Source organism: Salvelinus fontinalis, unplaced genomic scaffold, assembly GCF_029448725.1.
Source record: "Salvelinus fontinalis isolate EN_2023a unplaced genomic scaffold, ASM2944872v1 scaffold_0070, whole genome shotgun sequence".
Classification (NCBI taxonomy): Eukaryota; Metazoa; Chordata; class Actinopteri; order Salmoniformes; family Salmonidae; genus Salvelinus; species Salvelinus fontinalis.
In genome coordinates this window covers 135,327-156,662 of record NW_026600279.1, presented here as the reverse complement: position 1 = coordinate 156,662, position 21,336 = coordinate 135,327, and the positions used below count along the sequence as shown (strand labels likewise).

General features: G+C 43.4%; 3 protein-coding genes across 3 annotated transcripts; all 3 read left to right on the top strand.

Annotated features, from left to right (window-relative positions):
• The first annotated feature begins 5,965 nt into the window (after window positions 1–5,965).
• On the top strand, window positions 5,966–9,316 carry LOC129842824 (ferredoxin-2, mitochondrial-like). The gene is made up of 5 exons (XM_055911484.1): window positions 5,966–6,161; window positions 6,720–6,771; window positions 7,032–7,138; window positions 7,501–7,588; window positions 7,781–9,316. Exons 1-5 carry the CDS (start codon window positions 5,984–5,986, stop codon window positions 7,935–7,937), a joined length of 582 nt encoding a protein of 193 aa, XP_055767459.1. The 5' UTR covers window positions 5,966–5,983; the 3' UTR covers window positions 7,938–9,316.
• Window positions 9,317–11,692: 2,376 nt separating this feature from the next.
• On the top strand, window positions 11,693–16,859 carry LOC129842823 (uncharacterized). The gene is made up of 5 exons (XM_055911483.1): window positions 11,693–11,776; window positions 11,854–13,259; window positions 13,445–13,563; window positions 14,087–14,180; window positions 16,062–16,859. Exons 1-5 carry the CDS (start codon window positions 11,702–11,704, stop codon window positions 16,195–16,197), a joined length of 1,830 nt encoding a protein of 609 aa, XP_055767458.1. The 5' UTR covers window positions 11,693–11,701; the 3' UTR covers window positions 16,198–16,859.
• Window positions 16,860–18,244: 1,385 nt separating this feature from the next.
• LOC129842834 (forkhead box protein D3-A-like) lies at window positions 18,245–20,495 on the top strand. The gene has a single exon (XM_055911506.1). The coding sequence runs from the start codon at window positions 18,338–18,340 to the stop codon at window positions 19,340–19,342; it is 1,005 nt and encodes a 334-aa protein (XP_055767481.1). The 5' UTR covers window positions 18,245–18,337; the 3' UTR covers window positions 19,343–20,495.
• The last annotated feature ends 841 nt before the right edge of the window (window positions 20,496–21,336 follow it).

Below are 21,336 nucleotides of genomic sequence, written 5' to 3'. Positions count from 1 at the left end.
GGGGGCCGGAACTGATTGAATCGGCCCGGAATCGGGTGTCAGACTAGGCACGGAATCAAAATGAATGACTGCCCAGAATCGGCCCAAGTACATCAGTCCGTTTCCATCTATCGGAATTCAGCCGACTTTGCCAGCATCTTACCAGAATCCCCCAGAAGCGGCCCGATGCAAATTTAAATAAATGTATATAAAATTACCAAATGTAGTCATTTTAAATATTACTATTACACATACAAATTAGATACCCATCCACCCCCCAAAAAATGATGTCAGAGGAAACACTGTACACCTTGTGACCATGAAAGCGCCTAGCCCGCCACAGGAGTCACTACAGCTCAATGGGATAAGGATATCCCGGCCGGACAAACCCTCCCCTTACTCGGATGACGCTGGGCCAATTGTGCGTCTCCTCATGGGTCTCTCGGGTTGCGACCGGCACAGGCATTGAACCAGCATCTTCAGCAACGCAGTTAGACCACTGCTCCACTCAGGAGGTTTCATCCACAAAGTTTTAATGCTTATCAATTTCCTTACACAAAGTATGAAAATACTAAAATACTACTTAATTAAAGAATTGTATTTAAATGTTAATTGTATTTTTGGATCACAGAAACAATAACAAAATATGGAAAAATAAATAAAGAGAGAGTAGCTCCAATCGGCCGGAGCCCCAAGTAATACATTTGGGCCAGATAACTCACACCAGAATCGGCCCGAGCTCAATTCCCGCATCCTAGCCATAAGTAATACTGTCGGCGGCTCAGACGTCGGCCGAGTCTAACTCTCAGCCGGAATCGGCCCAGATCCACTGTGCTAGCTGGGAAATCATCAGGTTCAATTTCTGAGCCATCAGAGCTATCACAGACAGCAGAATAGGGTTTGTACTTGGCGCCATTCTTCCTCAACACACATCTTCCCACTGCACTCGGCTCTTCTCCTTCTTCCTCTCTGTCAAAAAGCACGTCTATCTGTTCACCACGCTCATGCCGCGCCTTCATCTGCTGTACTGCTTGCAGAACACCCACTGATGGCCTTTTTCTTCTGGTCCATCTCTGGCCTCTCCATGCTCCCAAAACGTGCCACAGTGGTCAGACAGGTCTCCTCCTCGTCATCCATTTGAGCAAACAATCCAACTTCACCACCGAGTTTCAGTCGCCGGTTGACAGCCTCCTACTCACTCCTTGAAGGAGAGGTCTCCAAACTTCCGGTGCCGACAGAGATGGCCACCTCGCTTCGCGTTCCTAGGAAACGATGCAGTATTTTGTTTTTTGTTATTTCTGACATTGTTACCACAGGAAATCTTAGGTTTAATTACATACAGTCGGGAGGAACTATTGGATATAAGAGCAACGTCAACTCACCAACATTACGACCAGGAATACGACTTTCCTTAAGCGGATCCTCTGTTTGGCCCACCACCGAGGACAATGGATCGGATCCCAGCCAGCAACCCGAAACAATGGCGCCGTAGAAGGGGCAGACGGAGCAAACTACTTGCCAATGTCCAGTCTCTTGACAACAAGGTAGACGAAATCAGAGCAAGGGTTGCCTTCCAGAGAGACATCAGAGACTGTAACGTTCTTTGTTTCATGGAAACGTGGCTCACCCGAGACACGCTATCGGAGTCGGTACAGCCACCTGGTTTCTTCACGCATCGCGCCGACAGAAACAAACATCTCTCTGGTAAGAAGAAGGGCGGGGGTGTATGCCTTATGATTAACGAGACGTGGTGTGATCATAACAACATACAGGAACTCAAGTCCATTTGTTCACCTGACTTAGAATTCCTCACAATCAAATGCCGACCGCATTATCTACCAAGAGAATTCACTTTGATCATAATCACAGTCGTGTATATCCCCCCCCAAGCAGACACATCGATGGCCCTGAAAGAACTTCATTCGACTCTATGTAAACTGGAAACCACATATCCTGAGGCCGCATTTATTGTAGCTGGGGATTTTAACAAGGCTAATCTGAAAACAAGGCTTCCTAAATTCTATCAGCATATCGATTGCGCAACCCGGGCTGGTAAAACCCTGGATCATTGTTATTCTAACTTCTGCGATGCATATAAGGCCCTCCCCCGCTCTTCTTTCGGGAAAAGCTGACCATGACTCCATTTTGTTGCTCCCAGCCTATAGACAGAAACTAAAAAAGGAAGCACCCGCGCTCAGTTCTGTTCAATCCTGGTCCGACCAATCGGATTCCACGCTTCAAGATTGCTTCGATCACGTGGACTGGGATATGTTCCGCATAGTGTCGAACAACAACATTGATGAATACGCTGATTCGGTGAGCGAGTTTATTAGCAAGTGCATCGGTGATGTTGTACCCACAGCATCTATTAAAACATTCCCCAACCAGAAACCGTGGATTGATGGCAGCATTCGCGCAAATCTGAAAGCACGAACCACTGCTTTAAATCAGGGCAAGGTGACGGGAAACATGACCGAATACAAACAGTGTAGCTATTCCCTCCGCAAGGCAATCAGACAACCTAAGCGTTATTATAGAGACAAAGTAGAGTTGCAATTCAGCGGCTCAGACACGAGAGGTATGTGGCAGGGTCTACGTCAATCACGGACTACAAAAGAAAAACCAGCCCCATCGCGGATCACGATGTCTTGCTCCCAGTCAGACTAAACAACTTCTTTGCTCGCTTTGAGGACAATACAGTGCCACTGACACAGCCCGCTACCAAAACCTGCGGGCTCTCATTCACTGCAGCCAACGTGAGTAAAACATTCAAATGTGTTAACCCTCGCAAGGCTGCAGGCCCAGACGGCATCCCCAGCTGCGTCCTCAGAGCATGCGCAGACCAGCTGGCTGGTGTGTTTACGGACATATTCAATCCAGCCTTTTCCCAGTCTGCTGTTCCCACATGCTTCCAGAGGGCCACCATTGCTCCTATTCCCAAGAAAGCTAAGGTAACTGAGCTAAATGACTACCGTAGCACTCACTTCCGTCATCATGAAGTGCTTTGAGAGACTAGTCAAGGACCATATCACCTACACCCTACCCTAGACCCACTCCAATTTGCTTACCGCCCCAATAGGTCCACAGACGGCACAATTGCAATCACACTGCACACTGCCCTAACCCATCTGGACAAGAGGAATACCTATGTAGGAATGCTGTTCGTTGACTACAGCTCAGCATTTAACACCATAGTACCCTCCAAACTTGTCATTAAGCTCGAGACCATGGGTCTCAACTCCGCCCTGTGCAAATGGGTCCTGGACTTCCTGACGGGCCGCCCCCAGGTGGTGAGGGTAGATAATAACATCTCCACCCCGCTGACCCTCAACACTGGGGCCCCACAAGGGTGCGTTCTCAGCCCTCTCCTGTACTCCCCACTGCGTGGCCATGCACGCCTCCAACTCAATCATCAAGTTTGCAGACGACACTACAGTGGTAGGCTTGATTACCAACAACGACGAGACGGCCAACAGGGAGGAGGTGAGGGCCCTCGGAGTGTGGTGTCAGGAAAATAACCTCACACTCAATGTCAACAAAACAAAGGAGATGATCGTGGACTTCAGGAAACAGCAGAGGGAGCAGCCCCCTATCCACATTGAAGGGACAGTAGTGGAGAGGGTGGAATGTTTTAAATTCCTCGGCGTACACATCACGGACAAACTGAAATGGTCCACCCAACCTCAGGAGGCTGAAGAAATTTGGCTTGTCACCAAAAACGCTCAAACTTTTACAGATGCACAATCGAGAGCATCCTGTCGGGCTGTATCACCACCTGGTACGGCAACTGCTCCGCCCATAACCGTAAGGTTCTCCAGAGGGTAGTGAGGTCTGCACAACGCATCACTGGAGGCAAACTACCTGCCCTCCAGGACACCTACACCACCCGATGTCACAGGAAGGCCAAAAAAATCATCAAGGACAACAACCACCCAAGCCACTGCCTGTTCACCCCGCTATCATCCAGAAGGCGAGGTCAGTACAGGTGCATCAAAGCGGGGACCGAGAGACTGAAAAACAGCTTCTATCTCAAGGCCATCAGACCGTTAAACAGCCATCACTAACATTGAGTGGCTGCTGCCAACATACTGACTAAACCCTAGCCACTTTAATAATGGAAAATTTAATGTAATAAATGTATCACTGGCCACTTTTAACAATGCCACTTTATATAATGTTTACATACCCTACATTACTCATCTCATACAGTATGTATATACTGTACTCTATACCATCTACTGCATCTTGCCATCTTGATGTAATGAATGTATCACTAGCCACTTTATATAATGTTTACATACCGTACATTACTCATCTCATATGTATATACTGTACTCTATACCATCTACTGCATCTTGCCAATGCCGTTCGGCCATCACTCATTCATATGTTTGTATGTACATATTCTTATTCATTCCTTTACACTTGTGTGTGTAAGGTAGTTGTTGTGAAATTGTTAGGTTAGATTACTTGTTAGATATTACTGCATGGTCGGAACTAGAAGCACAAGCATTTCGCTACACTCGCATTAACATCTGCTAACCATGTGTATGTGACAAAGAAAATTTGATTTGATTTGATGTCCTTGTCCTAGAATCGCCCAGAATGCACCAGGCAGCCCATTGACGATGTATGAGCACCGTACACAATAGTCGGTTAATACGATTCCAATCGAGTTTCCCATCTCCTTAAAAGTATCAATTCAATTCAAGGGCTTTATTGGCATGGGAAGCATATGTTAACATTGCCAGAGCAAGTGAAATATATAATAAACAAAAGTGAAATAAACAATAAAAATGTACAGTTAACATTACACTCACAGAAGTTCCAAAAGAATAAAGACATTTCAAATGTCATATTATGTGTATATAAATCAAATCAAATCAAATATATTTATATAGCCCTTCTTACATCAGCTGATATCTCAAAGTGCTGTACAGAAACCCAGCCTAAAACCCCAAACAGCAAGCAATGCAGGTGTAGAAGCACGGTGGCTAGGAAAAACTCCCTAGAAAGGCCAAAACCTAGGAAGAAACCTAGAGAGGAACCAGGATAAGAGGGGTGGCCAGTCCTCTTCTGGCTCTGCCGGGTGGAGATTATAACAGAACATGACCATGATGTTCAAATGTTCATAAATGACCAGCATGGTCAAATAATAATAATCACAGTAGTTGTTGTATATGCAGTGTTGTAACGATGTGCAAATAGTTAAAGTACAAAAGGGAAAATAAATGAGCATACATCTGGGTTGTATTTACAATGGTGTTTGTTCTTCACTGGTTGCCCTTTTCTTGTGGTAACAGGTCACAAATCTTGCTGCTGTGATGGCACACTGTAGTGTTTCACCCGGTAGATATGGGAGTTTATCAAAATTGGGTTTGTTTTCGAATTCTTTGTGGATCTGTGTAATCTGAGGGAAATATGTGTCTCTAATATGTGTCTCTGACCACCCCTACACACGCATGGCTTTTTTTATTCAACCTGAACTGAAAAGACAAAGGATAATGTTGTTTGTACCCATAAAACCCCAACTACATAAAACAATAGAGCTCGAATTTGACGCTTGCAGTATTTCATATTTAATTCCTAGAACATTAATTAAGGTATCAGTACGCGCACTCCTTGTTAGTGGCACAACATGGGGGTACATCCACATAGGATAAAGTAACCTAGTTGTTCTTTGATATTTTTTTTATTTATTTAACCTTTATTTAACTATATACAGACATTACAGATATACAGACATTGCAGACGATAATTGTTGGTACACAAAGACTGAGATAAAAAAAAACATTAATATATATACGAGCACCAGAATCACGTTCTCTTTAGAATTTATAATATAGGCATTTACAAGTCAGACTAAAAATGGTTATAGTTCGATAAATCTGTGTTGCAACAGCGCTCTCTGCCGCCGCTCAAATAACCGAAGACAGTCAAAACATGCGTATGTCATTGCTACTTTTCTATTGGCTGCTTTCATTCACGTGATCAAAACATAATCATGGCGGCCTCCGCTGGAGTCCGGTCGAGCGTGGGGCTGACTTTGAGACTTTCTAGAGTTATACCAGATTGTAGCAAATGTCCTTTCAACAGGTTGAATAGTTATTTGAATGGTATAGCTAGTTCGTCGAATGTTGATCGTTTTCGGACGTTGAACCGACAATTGCAGACATCCAAAAGTGAGTTGGTCGGTTGCTAACACTTGGATTGCTATCTAACGTTAGCTAATTGTTCAGCTTCCATCACACCAATTCATGTATATAAATTTAGTGCTAGACAGCTGCTAACAAGTTAGTTAGCTATGTTTAAGAACATCGTAACTAGGTACTATTAGTAAGGATCCCGAGTGGCGCAGCGGTCTAAGGCACTGCATTTCGGTTGCACCCTGGTTCGATTCCAGGCTGTATCACAACCGGCCGTGATTGGGATTTGGGAGTCCCATAGGGCGGCGAACAATTGGCCCAGGGTCGTCCGATTTTGGCAGGTGTAGGCCGTCATTGTAAATAATCAGTTGTTTTTAACTTACTTGCCTAGTTAAATAAAGGTTACATAAAATTGCACCCACATTGTGAATAACATAGCAAGACAATCATGGCATCTGTTGCTAAGAATGTTTGATAAGTTGTGTAACTGATCTCCAAAGCTGCTAATTCTCTGTAACTAAGTTGGTCTCAAAGTCGTACAGTAAGTAAGAGGAAATGGAACTGAATGTCAACCGTCCTTGTTTTTTTGTGAAGGTCTGTACCAAAGTGAGGTGGGTGCAAGTGCAGAAGATCCCCAAGAAGATGTGTAAGTAACTACTTTGCCAGTGCATCATTTAGCTAGCTAATTGATTGTTAGCAATTTTTGTCTTTGCCATTTTGACTCCATTACAGTACATAAATGGTCAGGTTAGTAACCCTAACCCTTATGCAGACAAACTCAAGGGGATATACATACTTTGTTATTGATTTGCCTTAATGTCATTTGAGTGCATCATGCATTTATCACTTGCATTGTCATTTGTGAACTATGAGTTTTTAATATTGTTGTTTTTGGTCTGCTCTTAGAGTGAATGTGGTGTACATAGATAGATCAGGAAAGAGGATTCCAGTGAAGGCTAAAGTGGGAGACAATGCAATGTACCTGGCCCATAGGCACAACATTGAACTGGAAGGTGAGTGCTAATAGGGTTTGTGATGATGTCCTGAGAGAATTCAGATCAAAAGTTGGTGATTGATTTCTCCATGATTGTATTCATGAACACTTTATTTTATTTTTTACCTTTATTTAACTAGGCAAGTCAAATTCTTATTTTACAATGACGGCCTACACCGGCCAAACCCGGACAGCGCTGGGCCAATTGTGCACCGCTCTATGGGACTCCCAATCACGGCCGGTTGTGATACAGCCTGGATTCAAACCAGGGTGTCTGTAGTGACGCTTCTAGCACTGAGACGTACTGCCTTAGACCGCTGCGCCACCCGGGAGCCACACTTACATTTTGTTTCTTTCTCCCTGTCCATGTGTGATTTTAAGGAGCTTGCGAGGCGTCACTAGCTTGCTCAACGTGCCACGTGTATGTGAACAGAGCCCATGTCGACAAGCTACCAGAGCCTGACGAAAGGTATGCGATTGTTTTATTATAAGATATGCCATAGTCCATGAGAGCTCATGTCATTGCACATCTTATGGTTGTACATTGCCCCTGTCAAATAAACACATACAATAAAACCCAAAACTTTCTTCATTGTCAACAAGATTGACTCTTATAATGCAATGCAAATCAATGGCTTCTATTTGATTCTTCTCATCCCAGAGAGGATGACATGCTGGACATGGCCCCAGCGCTACAGGAGAACTCCAGACTTGGCTGTCAGATCATCCTCACCCAGGAGCTGGAGGGCATCGAGCTTACCCTGCCTAAGGTCACCAGGAACTTCTACGTGGACGGCCATGTTCCCAAACCACACTGAGGACACTACACTCCACACTAGCACCCTACTTAGTGTGAAGCAATGTATTGGGCATGGATGTTTACACTCCACACTAGCACCCTACTTAGTGTGAAGCAACGTATTGGGCATGCATTCTAAGTAGTATGCTAGTATGGATGTTGGAACACGGCCCCTCAGGACTGAGTTGAGAGAGAGTTGCATTATTTGAACTGTCGGCAGATATAAAGAGGTGAGCTGGGATAGAGGAGGCTTGAAGGATCCCCCACAAGTCAAGAATGCTCTTACATATCCACATCTGTGTGACGAAGACAAAAGCTATATACCAGTCACTGGCTGCATTTAGACAGCGCCCCTGATGGGATTGGTCAAAAAATATCCGAATTGGGCTGCCTGTGTAAACGCAGCCTCTGAAGTGTGTTGTATTTGGCTCACACTGAAAGTAATGCTGATTGTGGAAGAGTTAGATGGTTTTCAGCATTCATGTATAAATATGTCATGTGTATAGAAGAGTTCTCAGGCCAAGATTGAGATGTCTATCAAACCATTCAATGTCACAGTTTTGTTTCATAGTAACCTGATTCAGCATTTCAGAAAGGCCTGTCATTGCTACGCAAAGGACAACTTTGTGTCCTTGAATAGAACATTCCATGTTACAACTCATTTACAAAGGTCAAGATACACACATCTCAGGTGGAGCTTCCAAATAGTCATCAGTCTCTACAATAACAGCACTCACATACAGCTAATTAACAGTATGTTATGTGTACGTATACATAGCTTTCACCATTATCTACTTATGGCCAGTTTAGGAATTTTACTGTTGTGGGTGTGTGGTGACTAGTCAAGACCTTAACAAGCCCCTCCACATCAAGCCTGTCAGGAATCATTAACCGTCTCTGATGTAGCACTTTTGCAGTATGTTTTGTAAGCAGAGGGCAGCTTGAGATCGATTGGAATCGAAAGTGTTGAATCTGTTAGATAACTGATGACGCCAACGAGATACTTGGGCTGCATTCACACAGACAGCCTCATTTTGATATTTTTTCCAATCACAGATCTTTGCACATCAAAGCTGATCTGATTGGTCAAAATGCAGCCTAAACCATTTTACACTGACAGGTGCATTTTGTCCAATTCCCAAGTCATTTCTGTTTCTGTCCATCCATACCAAGTAATGATTTGCCTTGTCATGTCACCATTAGTAGTCTCATAACTGTCCATCAAAAAACACCTGTATCCAGTATTAGTTGGCTCCTTTACAAACCTGGAATGCTTTCACTTGGTACTGTATTTAATTTGTCTATCATACGCACAAAACATGTAGGTGTAATATGTATATATGGTATATCTCAAATTTGCAAGTATTTTAGATTTGTGCAATAAAAATACCAAAAGTTTGTACTAGTCTGTCTTAAGCCAAATGCTTTTAAAAAACCACACTGAAGGCAATTGAACACAAGTGCAGTATTCAACACCAGTCCTTGAGAGCAGTTTAAATCCTCAAAAAACCCAGGAAATGGAAACCAATTGCATAATCGACCAATTAGCAATATCATACAAGGGTCAAGAAAACCACCTCTGGCCCTTTGAGGACTGACTTCGAATACCACTGCTAAAATGGTTGCGTTTAGGCAGCCCAATTCAGATATTGGTCTTTTGACCCATCACAGATCTTTTCCCTAGCTGATCTGATGGGTCAAAATACCAATTAGCAAAGAATCATCAGAATTGAGCTGCCTGTCTAAACAGCCAATGTGTCACTGCTAAATACTGATTCGTTGTATTTGTTTTGTGTGGGAGATCATTTTAAATGGTTCAAGATAAAGCATCGCAAGTCAAACTCAACAGTAGGCCTACAATTTGTACCAAGAACCTCACGTGTTTTGTAATGGATGACTATTCTTACAAAGCATTAGTAGCCTATTTACCTGTATGTAAAAACGTTTTATATATACAGAAGAAACCGAGGCGCCACAAGGCCGACAATTCGGGAAAATCCTGAACGCAAGTCACTCAACCCACACTTTTATGTGTTTATGCAGGCCAATCAACTTCAATCACAGACATCTGTGGCATCCTGTAGGCCTAACAACAAGTGCATTGCGGCAACGTGACTATCAATTTCCTGAAGCTAGTGATCAAATTGGGGGAAATAACTATTCTCATCTCTCTCAAGACAGATTCAGTGAGAAAACCAAGGGTGGGTCTGCATGTTGGCCCTGATCGCCTTGGTAAGAGACTGAACCGTGATCACCAACGTGATCAGGGCATTACACAATCAAGCGATTGAACTCGATAGTTTCAATAACTATTTAAACCGATCGATCAAAGGGATCTCATATAATTCGATTTTTTTATTTAAATACTTGATATTTTCTAAGGTAGGATGTGGAGATATTGTGTGGCAGAAAAGTTCTTATTCAAACGCACGGCCTCAGCGTGCCCTCAGACTGAGCAGTGAGCTCGAGCAAGACGTGTCATCCTCATTCAGGACGTCTATCAAATAGTAGAATGCAGATGGTTACGTTTTGAGGAGAAATTAATACAATTTGACAAAGTAAGTGTGTATAGAATGTAATTGTAGGCTTACTCATTAGTTGCTAAAGACTTTCAAAGATTTGTTGGGCCATTAATTATAGCTCTGCTCACGAAGCTAATTTGATTTTGACAGCTAATTCAGACTATTCTAGAAGTTAACAGTAGTAGGCTACTAATAGGCTACTTTACAATCTTGAATTATTATAGTATAATGAAATCAACTATCATGTGTAATAATTGATTGTAATTGGTAAGTATTTGTTTTTATTTAGGAAGTGTGTGTGTATGTATGTATCTATGTATGTATGTATGTATGTATGTATATCTCTCTCTCCGGTCAAAAGTTTTAAACATTTACTCATTCAGGTGTTTTTCTTTATGTTTTACCATTTTCTACATTGTAGAATAAAGTGAAGACATCAACTATGAAATGACACATGGAATCATGTAGTAACCCAAAAAGTGTTACACAAATCAAAATATATTTTATATTTGAGATTCTTCAAATAGCCACCCTTTCCCTTGATGACAGCTTTGCACACTCTTGGCATTCTCTCAACCAGCTTCACCTGGAATGCTTTTCCAACAGTCTTGAAGGAGTAACCACATTTGCTGAGCAGATGGGATGGCATATTCCTGCAGAATGCTGTGGTAGCCATTGCTGGTTAAGTGTGCCTTGAATTCTAAATAAATCACAGACCGTGTCACCAGCAAAACACCATCACACCTCTTCCTCCATGCTTCACGGTGGGAACCACACAAGCAGAGATCATCCATTCGCCTACTCTGCGTCTCACAAAGACACGGCAGTTGGAACCAAAAAACTCAAATTTGGACTCATCAGACCAAAGGACAGATTTCCACTGGTCTAATGTCCATTGCTCGTGTTTCTTGGCCCAAGCAAGTCTCTTCTTCTTATTGGTGTCCTTTAGTAGTGGTTTCTTGGCAGGAAATCGACCATGAAGACCTGATTCACGCAGTCTCCTCTGAACAGTTGATGTTGAGATGTGTCTGTTACTTGAACGCTGTGAAGCATTTATTTGGGCTGCAATCTGAGGTGCAGTTAACTCTAATGAACGTATCCTCTGCAGCAGCGGTAACTCTGGGTACTTTGACTGGTACTGTATTCAGCTGATAACTTTAACAATAAAACATACTGTATTTACATTCAAACCTATATTGTCACGTAATAGTATAGTAAACACTTTCCAATTGTTTCCTTTCCACAAGATGGGCACAACGACATGAGCACAGGAGACACCTACAGACCAGGCAGCCAAGGGACCATGGAAGATCCGGACACCCAGGAGGGCCTGCAGGTGTGTGTGCTGTGCGTGAGGTGGGTCAATATTATCTCAGTGTGTGGTTGAGTCTTCTTTCTTTTATTCTTCTTCAGGTGACACAGTCCACCATCCTCTACCTCATCCAAGAAACCACCAAGCTAGCAACTCCCACCCCTGTCCACAACCGCTCCATAGACTCAAAGACTAAGACTTCACCTGTATCAAATGAAAGGTCTAAAAATTATCAAGTGTCTGATCATAGACCTTATCCTCCTCAGCACAATTCCTCTCTCACGAGCATTTATAACCAGCCAAAAGATGACTTAGAACAATGTAGGAGACATACAAACTCAGTCCTGCCCAGTCGTCATAGTAGCAGCAGTCCGTGGGAGTTGATGAGCCTGATCAACATGCAGTGTGAGAGACTCCTCCAGTCAGACGACCAAGAGGAGGGAACCTCAGCTAGGGCTCTGTTGGTTCCTATAGACTCTGACGATCATCCTCCTGAAGGTGTGGGGTGCAGTAAGAACACTGTCCCTGTCTGCCCCACTCTAGTCAGTACCAGAGTGGATTCTCCCCATCCTCATGTCAGGTCCAGGGGAGAGATGGGTCAGTTGGGTGGAGGTGGTTATTGCTCACCCACAAGTCCACGTACCAGTTCTCAGACATCACCGGATGTCAAAGACAGCTACAAAACTAAACCTGGTGTGGGAGCTTCAGACTCTGAGGTTGCGACGAACAAAGAAACAGGAGTCACATTTTGTCTTAACGGTGATGGATTGTCTGTGAGTGAAGAAAGCAGAAACATCCCCTGTGCCTTAATCCAAGAAGACGACACAGTGAAGGAGGCCCGTCCTGAGGCAAAAGACGGGCTGTCAGTTCAACATCCGTCTGTGTCATATATAAACCTGTTTGGGCAACCGCTTGTCCACAAGGTAGCTACAATTAAGGATGCGGCAAGTCTGTCACCTCCCTCCATAGACACCATGACAGGCATACATCCAGGCCCAGAACAGCTGAACCTTAACATGACCCTGGACTTCAACTCAAACATATGTTTCACCTTTGACCCCAAGGAAGACATGCCACCAGCCCCGAACTCCCCTCATAATACTATGTTGCTCATATTGAACAGTGAAGCAGGGTCTGTGATTGTGAACGCAAAGGCAGTACAAGATGCCCGTTTTCCAGGCGTCAAAGCAGAGCTCCACGAAAGCTCCATGGAAGAGAACACAGACACAGTACAAGATACCAGTGTTATTACAGACTCTCCAATGGACCTCACCCAAAGGTGTATGGACATGGAGGATGACATGGCCACTATCCCCGCAGCCCCGAAGTGTCCCTCTCCATCTAACCCCATGTGCAGGTCCACCAAGGCCCCCAGGAAGCAGCTCCATCCCAGCCGGAGTGTGGATGTTGGAGACCCAGACTTCCAGGGAGTGACGTTCCGGATGCAGACGGAGCTGGACGACAGCAGGGAGCAGTGTCGCCTTCTCATCACCTCCAAGAAGTACAGGTATGGGTGATGTCAGAGTATGCTTTGCTCTTTCTCCCCATAACTCAAATACACCTATTATATTGTTTTAGAGCTGCCTTAGGTAATAAAAAGTATTATATGAAATTCAATTTCTATGTCACAAATTTCCCTAAGCAGTATATTGTTGTAAAATATGTTCTCTACAAACAAACTGCTTTATAAAGGTGTCCTAGAGAAGAGCTCTCTAGTGGTCTGACCAGGAGGTCACTGAGAGCAGGCAGGTCCCGTTCATCCCAGAGTTCCATGAGGACCAGCAGCTCTGAAGAGAGCGACCACTCCTCCAGTGACTACCAATCTCTACCACTTTTCACCAGGAGGGGGCGCCACTACTGCACAAAACAATACCAGCACTGTAGAAATAGGCAGAACACTACACTCTTAGAAAAAAGGGTTCATGAGAGGTTATTTGCAGCGACTGGATGTTCTGTGTAGAACTATTTCTACTCCAGTAATCCAGGAGGGGGTACCATTACAACACAAATCCAAACACTTTAACTAGAACCATAGACAGGTGGAATACATTTGATGAGGGGGAGTTTTAATGGAGGTATTTTGGGAAACTGCTGTGTAAACATCCTAAGACTTTAATGAGTAACGTAGTGTACAGTGTTAAGGGCAGGGTTGCAAGATCGGGTTGTGCTTTGGCACTCCCACTCACCGTGCACCTAGAAAGAAAACAGAATGAAAGAGAAGCCGCATACTGAGTCATTGAAACACGTCATTTCATTATTCTACAACATATTTAGCTGGATTATGGCACAAGGCCTATTTGTTTGTACTGATAGCCACTCCTTTCTCCCCATCAGAGAATAAGATCTGTGCCTCTTGCTGCACCACGAAGACTCCTCTGTGGCGAGATGCTGAGGACGGCACCCCGCTGTGTAACGCCTGTGGAATAAGGTGAGTCGCATTAAATACAGTGCATTATCAAGCACATCGTCACGGCCCAGAGTTTCTCCTGGTCAGGTCACGTGGCCATGAACTCTGACCCTGTGGTTATAGTAAATGGTGAAGGTGACATAGGTGGTTTGATGACCACAATATCGCATAACCCTATATGTGAGCAGAATTAGGACTTGAAGGACACGTAAGGCCATCAATCAGTGTGACCTACAGGTGAAGTCGGAAGTTTACATACACTTAGGTTGGAGTCATTAAAACTCGTTTTTCAACCACTCCACAAATGTCTTGTTAACAAACTATAGTTTGGCAAGTCGGTTAGGACATCTACTTTGTGCATGACACAAGTAATTTTTTCAACAATTGTTTACAGACAGATTATTTCACTTATAATTCACTGTATCACAATTCCAGTGGGTCAGAAGTTTACAAACACTTAGTTGACTGTGCCTTTTAAAAGATTGGAAAATTCCATAAAATGATGTCATGGCTTTAGAAGCTTCTGATAGGCTCATTGACATCATTTGAGTCAATTGGAGGTGTACCTGTGGATGTATTTCAAGGCCTACCTTCAAACTCAGTGCCTCTTTGCTTGACATCATGGGAAAATCAAAAGAAATCAGCCAAGACCTCAGAAAAAAATTGTCGAGCTCCAAGTCTGGTTCAGCCTTGAGAGCAATTTCCAAACACCTGAAGGTACAACATTCATCTGTACAAACGATAGTACACAAGTATAAACACCATGGGACCACACAGCCGTCATACCGCTCAGGAAGGAGACGCGTTCTGTCTCCTAGAGATTAACGTACTTTGGTGCGAGAACTGCAAATCAATCCCAGAACAACAGCAAAGGACCTTGTGAAGATGCTGGAGGAAACCGGTACAAAAGTATCTATATCCACAGTAAAACGAGTCCTATATCGACATAACCTGAAAGGCCGCTCAGCAAGGAAGAGCCACTGCTCCAAAACTGCCATAAAAAAATCCAGACTACAGTTTGCAACTGCACATGGGGACAAAGATTGAACTTTTTGGGGAAATGTCCTCTGGTCTGATGAAACAAAAATAGAACTGTTTGGCCATAATGACCATCGTTATGTTTGGAGGATAAAGGGGGAGGCTGAAGAACACCATCCCACCCGTGAAGCATGGGGGTGGCAGCATCATGTTGTGGAGGTGCTTTGCTGCAGGAGGGACTGGTGCACTTCACAAAATAAATGGCTTCATTAGGAAGGGAAATTAAGTGGATATATTGAAGCAACAACTCAAGACATCAGTCGTAAGTTAAAGCTTGGTCGCAAATGGGTCTTCCAAATGGACAATGACCCCAAGCATACTTCCAAAGTTGTGGGAAAATGGCTTAAGGACAACAAAGTCAAGGTATTGGAGTGGCCATCACAGAGCCCTGACCTCAATCCTATAGAAAATGTGTGGGCAGAACTGAAAAGGTGTGTGTGAGCAAGGAGGCATACCAATCTGACTCGGTTACACCAGCTCTGTCAGGAGGAATGGGCCAAAATTCACCCAACTTGTTGTTGGAAGCTTGTGGAAGGCTACCCGAAATGTTTGACACAAGTTAAACAATTGAAACGCAATGCTCCCAAATACTAATTGAGTGTATGTAAACTTCTGACCCACTGGGAATGTGATGAAAGAAATAGAAGCTGAACTAAATCATTCTCTCTACTATTATTCTGACATTTCACATTCTTAAAATAAAGTGGTGATCCTAACTGACCTAAGACAGGGAATTTTTACTAGGATTAAATGTCAGGAATTGTGAAAAACTGAGTTTAAATGTATTTGGCTAAGGTGTATGTAAACTTCCGACTTCAAATGTATATCCCCTGTTATTCTCCTCCATGTCTACTTACTCCTCAGGTATAAGAAGTACAAGGTGCGCTGTCTGCAGTGTTGGCACATCCCTAGGAAGGAGGGCAACTCCAACTCGCGCTGCTTCAAATGTGGAAACTCATCACGGCTGGCTACGTCCCACCGCAAGCACTCTGCCTTGTAGGGGAAGGGAACAAACTTAGGCCTTGGCATGAGGTCCTAGACACTGATACCACAGACAGTCTCCCTCCAGGTACATGGTAATTGGCCACACCTCCTGACTTTGCGACTCTTGGAGTTATTTGATCATTTATTACATCACATACTGTCATGGCGGGTCACGGTATTGGCTGAGTCGTGGTGAGTCAGTCTGACGGTCTGGCTGCTTTTAGCACTTTAGCGTGCGCTAGTCACTTTAGGAAGAAAGAGTTCAATAGAAGAACAGTCTCCTGCTTGGAGGCTGTGTCTGTTGACAATAGACTGTTTGTGTCTGAAACGACTCTGACAAAAGTAGTGCACTATACAGGAAATTGGGAGTCTCTGGCCAAAGGTAGTGCACTATAGGGACTAAGGACCCATGGCTCTGGCCAAAGACAGTGCCCTGCTTTACTGGGAACAGGTAGCCATTTAGGACTGTTTACTCCCCTTGTTTACTAGGCCTGACCTTGGTGCTATCCAGTTTGTATGTTACATTAAGTTGAGTGATATATTATCTTTTGTTCTTGTTTAGTTTGTATTTTGTTTTTTAAATTTGTTTTTCTATTTCGTTGTTTCTGGACAACCATTAGCATTAACTGGCTGGATTAGAGATTAAGCAATTCCTTATCTTGACTGTTTCCTGTAAACAAAATAAACGTGTGTGTTTGGTGTGCATAAAATTCTTGTTAACATATCTTTTCCGGTTTGTTTTCATTTTATCTATCAACCCTCTGAATGTGTGTGCCTACGACTTGGTCTAGAATGAGTAATATGAATTGATGCGGAACCATATTCAATCTGATTTGTGAGAATTACTTCAGGGATGTTTCTATGCTTAAATTAAATGCAATTAGTGGGACTTTAAAATGTATCAAAATAAGAAAGAGGCAAGTTTAATATCAGAAACTGCTGCAGCAGGTTTGAATACATGACATGGCCTGTGCATTATTTTTTGCCTGTAGTGAAACGGCTCTTTTCTTTTGCCGAAGTCTTTTTTTTCCAAATCAGAAAAGTGCATAATCCATTCTGAAATAATAACCACACAGTATTTGCCATGTGCTTGGCCACCCACTTGCTTTATCTGCTGGAAATATTGGAATTCTCATTAAGTATTTAGTGTAGACCAGTTTTAAATTAAAATCTGGCGACTGCTAGCTTGCCTTTCACATGTATAGTAGATAAGTAGCCTATCCTAATCATAACATTTAGTTAAATAATATATTATTCGTTATAGCTGGCCATAAACAAAATGGAAAGAATGGCTAATACATGATGACTTTTAATTGATTATACGATATCGAGTTAGCTAGTGTCTTTAACACCCTTACAATGTTTATGCATTACTGCAAAGAGACCACAAGTAAAAGCGCAGCACTGGCACCGAAGTAATTTTAGTAGCGCTCCAGCTTCATTAAATTTTCCTTTCAGAAAACAATACATTTTTAACCATATTTGACTCTCGAGTGAAATAAAAGCCATCATAAAAGGATGCTATGGATCACGAACTGGGTAGGATTGGCATTTGTTGTGGGAGACAGATTCTACTAAAATAAAGTGCTGTAGGTATTCAATAATGGTTTTACAAATGGGAAAACGGGATATGTTCTTGAGTCCTGTTATCTGTTAAATGCATCGAAGAAAACGGACAATAGTTCACCCATCAAATGATTTACAATCAGGCTTCTGATTTGAGTACAACAAAGTGCATTTTTATATTGAGTGGATGACAACAAGCCCCAATGACTATTAAGTGTAACCGATGTCCTAATGTGTCCACTATGTCCAATGTGTGTTGGACAAAGTTGTCTAATGGCCTCTGCTTTATTCCATACGTTAGTTCTCCCCAAGATCAAAAACACGTTTGTAGGCCTAATGATTGTTGTGACTGCTTATGATGGATGTTTACTTTAAGTCTTTGTCGTAATTATTTTCAGGACTGAAGAGAAAGAGCAGCAGGAGGAGGGGGGTGAAAAGTATTTTGGTGCAGCTGTTTTTTTTTTGTTAATGAAAAGCGAAAAGGCAGGAGGCAGGCCCGTCGCGTGTGTCGGCTCTGGCTGGTGTCCGACCCGAAGCTTCTCATCTCGCCTGTTGGCGCATGCAGGTGGCACCGGACCCGCGAGAGGATTATGACCCTGGAAGGAGAGCTCGAGCTCATGGAGAGGGCAGATATCGACGTGGAGGGAAAAGGGAACAAAGCTACACGGAACCAGGGGTATGTATCTTTGACCAAAGAAGACGGGGACGATTTGGAGCAGCAACGCGCTTCGTCCCTGTCTCCAAAACAGCCAGCGAAGGATACGGAGGATGAGGGTGACTTTACGCCAAAGTGCACAGAGAGAATCGCTGCCTCGGTGAAACCTCCGTACTCCTACATCGCTCTTATCACCATGGCAATCCTCCAGAGCCCGAAGAAAAGACTGACTCTCTCGGAGATATGTGACTTCATCAGCCAGCGCTTCACGTATTACCGGGAGAAGTTCCCCGCGTGGCAGAACTCCATCCGTCACAACTTGTCCCTCAACGACTGCTTCGTCAAAATGCCCCGGGAGCCCGGTAACCCCGGGAAGGGGAACTACTGGACGTTAGACCCTATGTCGTCTCATATGTTCGAGAACGGGAGCTTCCTACGGCGGAGGAAACGTTTCAAACGGCAGAATTACCGATTTGGGATGATGGACACCCGGTGCCCCCTCGAGCGCAGCAGCGTGCTCCCTGGATTTTCCTTCTACGGGGTGAACGGAATAGGGCCGTGTCATTTTCAGGTACCCGGTTTGGAAGTGTACCATCACTTGGGCATCGAACATCATTCTGTGTCTAACCAAAGCATCCCACCAGTGAGCAGCATCTTGCCCGCGCTCTCCTCACTTTTATCAAGGAATTCGAACATTGTCCAAAAGACGTTTCTTACACCTCCGTCTCTTAGCTTTGAGAATTTCGAAACGACGCACCGCTCAGCCTCCACAGTGGCCCAAGCTTTGGTCCCCGGATCTTCATTCCTGTCCCCGGCCTCGCTCCATTCCATGGGCGCTCCGCATCTCTGGAGCTTTCATCCCGAGTACCACAAACTGCGCTCTCTCCCCAACTCCAGCCGTATAGCAAATGAACTCTTGCAGCAACTTGGTGACAAATAGCTTAATCAATAGTGTTTTCTGTATTGACGTGGATTCATCAGGGAAAACCACCTTTCATAGATTTGTATCTATTCAATTTAATAAATGCTTCAAATGAAAAAAAAAAATGTTTTGAAGATGTCAATTGAGTCAAAATGTCTAACAATGTTAGTGGCCAACCCAAAAAATGTTTTGGAATATAAATGTTTGAGGCCTATATTGTGTGTAAATAAGCACTTTATAATGATATGTTTTCATTTGATTTATAACGACATTTGGCAACTTATCATTAATTGCAATGTTGAAAACAACACTGAATTTAAAAAATCAAATCATAGCAAAAAACATTTTGTAATTGAACATGTCAGATTTATTATGCAACTCGTCTTGATTCACTAACGCAGAACCTCTCAAAATTAGCCTAATCTCGCATATGCGCCAATCTTGCCAGTGGCAAATGTAATCTCTATACTTTGAAAATGTTATATTTTGCCTTATCAATCTTTAAGGCGAAGTGTGTTTTCCTACACTACAATCAATAACACACAATATTGTTGGAGCGAAATCTATGTGGAGCCCTGAAACATAGAAACACGAGTTTTCAATAGCCTTTTATTTTGAAAGGTGCCTGGTCTTATTTTTGTTTAAATTGACAATATTTGGTTTGATTGACTGGCGTTTTAATTTTACAAATTACCATTTGAAAATGTTTCATTCAGTAGTTTAATTTCTTCTACATTTGGCCATGCCTGCGTGGCAGAAAATATGAGCTTCACCTGCTTGGGCACCCGAGTGGAAACCGTTTAAATGTGACGACATTGAGTTTATTTTATTTTATTCTTCGTGTCAACGTGTGATTGATTTCCACACCAATTGTTTTTTTTAAAAAGCTGTAATGTATATGCAAGATCTCACAGTGCACACACACACATCTGCCCATTCTTCATCTCTCGCTCGAGTTTCTCTGTATGCGTGTGTGCGTGGCCTGCACTGTGCGTGGCCTGCACCCCTACATGTGTTAGAAAGAAGGCATTCCACTGTCAAAACGAACGCCTTCGTATTACAAAGGCCTACAGTTCCAAATCCGGCACGCAAAATAAGTTATGAAACATCTGCTTGTTCTGTAATGTTGTTACACGATTAATCAGACGCATCTAGAGAGATCCAGCCTACATTAAACACCACATTGTTATATTGAGTGTAATGTGCAATTGTTTACTTCAATGTAGCCTATATTTGTCTGTGTCTATAGATTCTGTGTGCTGCATAGTTCGTTTTGTTTTGGACTTGGTCTGTAGTGTTTACCATATGCCTGCCTCTCCGTTGCAGAAAGACCCATGTCAGCATTACTACACAGCTTCAACACACTCATATTACTCACTTCAGTTGAAACCATCAGTGGATACAGCATAGGGATACTATTAATACATACATTTGTGGATGGATGGACATGTGTTTTGGAGCATTTGATCTCCTGTTATAAATCCTAGTGTTATTGGATTGCTGAGCATCGGAACACACGAAACCTCTCCACTTTCCATCATTGGTCATCTCATTGAGCTGTTTGCTTTTCCTGGCACACACCATCATATTGGGCTTTTAATCAATTATACCTTTTTCTCCTTCCCCCGTTCCCCTGCCTCTGTGTGTGTGCGTGTGTGTGTGCGTGTGTGTGTATGTGTGTGCACGTCACCCGTGCGCCCCATTAAAACTCAACTCTTCACTGTGTTTTAAAGGCCCCTGTGTGCGCATGGCGGGCGATATGAAGGAGTGTGTATTTGGAAAAGGGGACCCCCCTCGTGGCAGCAGATGACAGTGACATATAGCAGGAGTGCCACCCAGAAGGCCTATGAGCTCACACTTCAGCCATGCATCCACAGAGAACCAGAGAGATGAAGGGAGGAAGGGATAGATGGAGAGAGAGAGAGAGAGAAAGTGTGTGCACATGGGTGCACGGGCACAAGTGTTTGTGTGGAGCTTCTGAGTTTCAGGAGAACAAGGACACAGATGATGGT

Excerpts from the sequence above, each read along its gene's own strand:
- LOC129842824 (XM_055911484.1), top strand. The coding sequence starts at position 5,984 with ATGGCGGCCTCCGCTGGAGTCCGGTCGAGCGTGGGGCTGACTTTGAGA. Across the intron at positions 6,162-6,719 it reads ACAATTGCAGACATCCAAAA|GTCTGTACCAAAGTGAGGTG; the intron begins GTGAGTTGGTCG and ends TTTTTTGTGAAG. Across the intron at positions 6,772-7,031 it reads GAAGATCCCCAAGAAGATGT|AGTGAATGTGGTGTACATAG; the intron begins GTAAGTAACTAC and ends GTCTGCTCTTAG.
- LOC129842823 (XM_055911483.1), top strand. The coding sequence starts at position 11,702 with ATGAGCACAGGAGACACCTACAGACCAGGCAGCCAAGGGACCATGGAA. Across the intron at positions 13,564-14,086 it reads AGAGAGCGACCACTCCTCCA|AGAATAAGATCTGTGCCTCT; the intron begins GTGACTACCAAT and ends TCTCCCCATCAG. Across the intron at positions 14,181-16,061 it reads TGTAACGCCTGTGGAATAAG|GTATAAGAAGTACAAGGTGC; the intron begins GTGAGTCGCATT and ends CTTACTCCTCAG.
- LOC129842834 (XM_055911506.1), top strand. The coding sequence starts at position 18,338 with ATGACCCTGGAAGGAGAGCTCGAGCTCATGGAGAGGGCAGATATCGAC.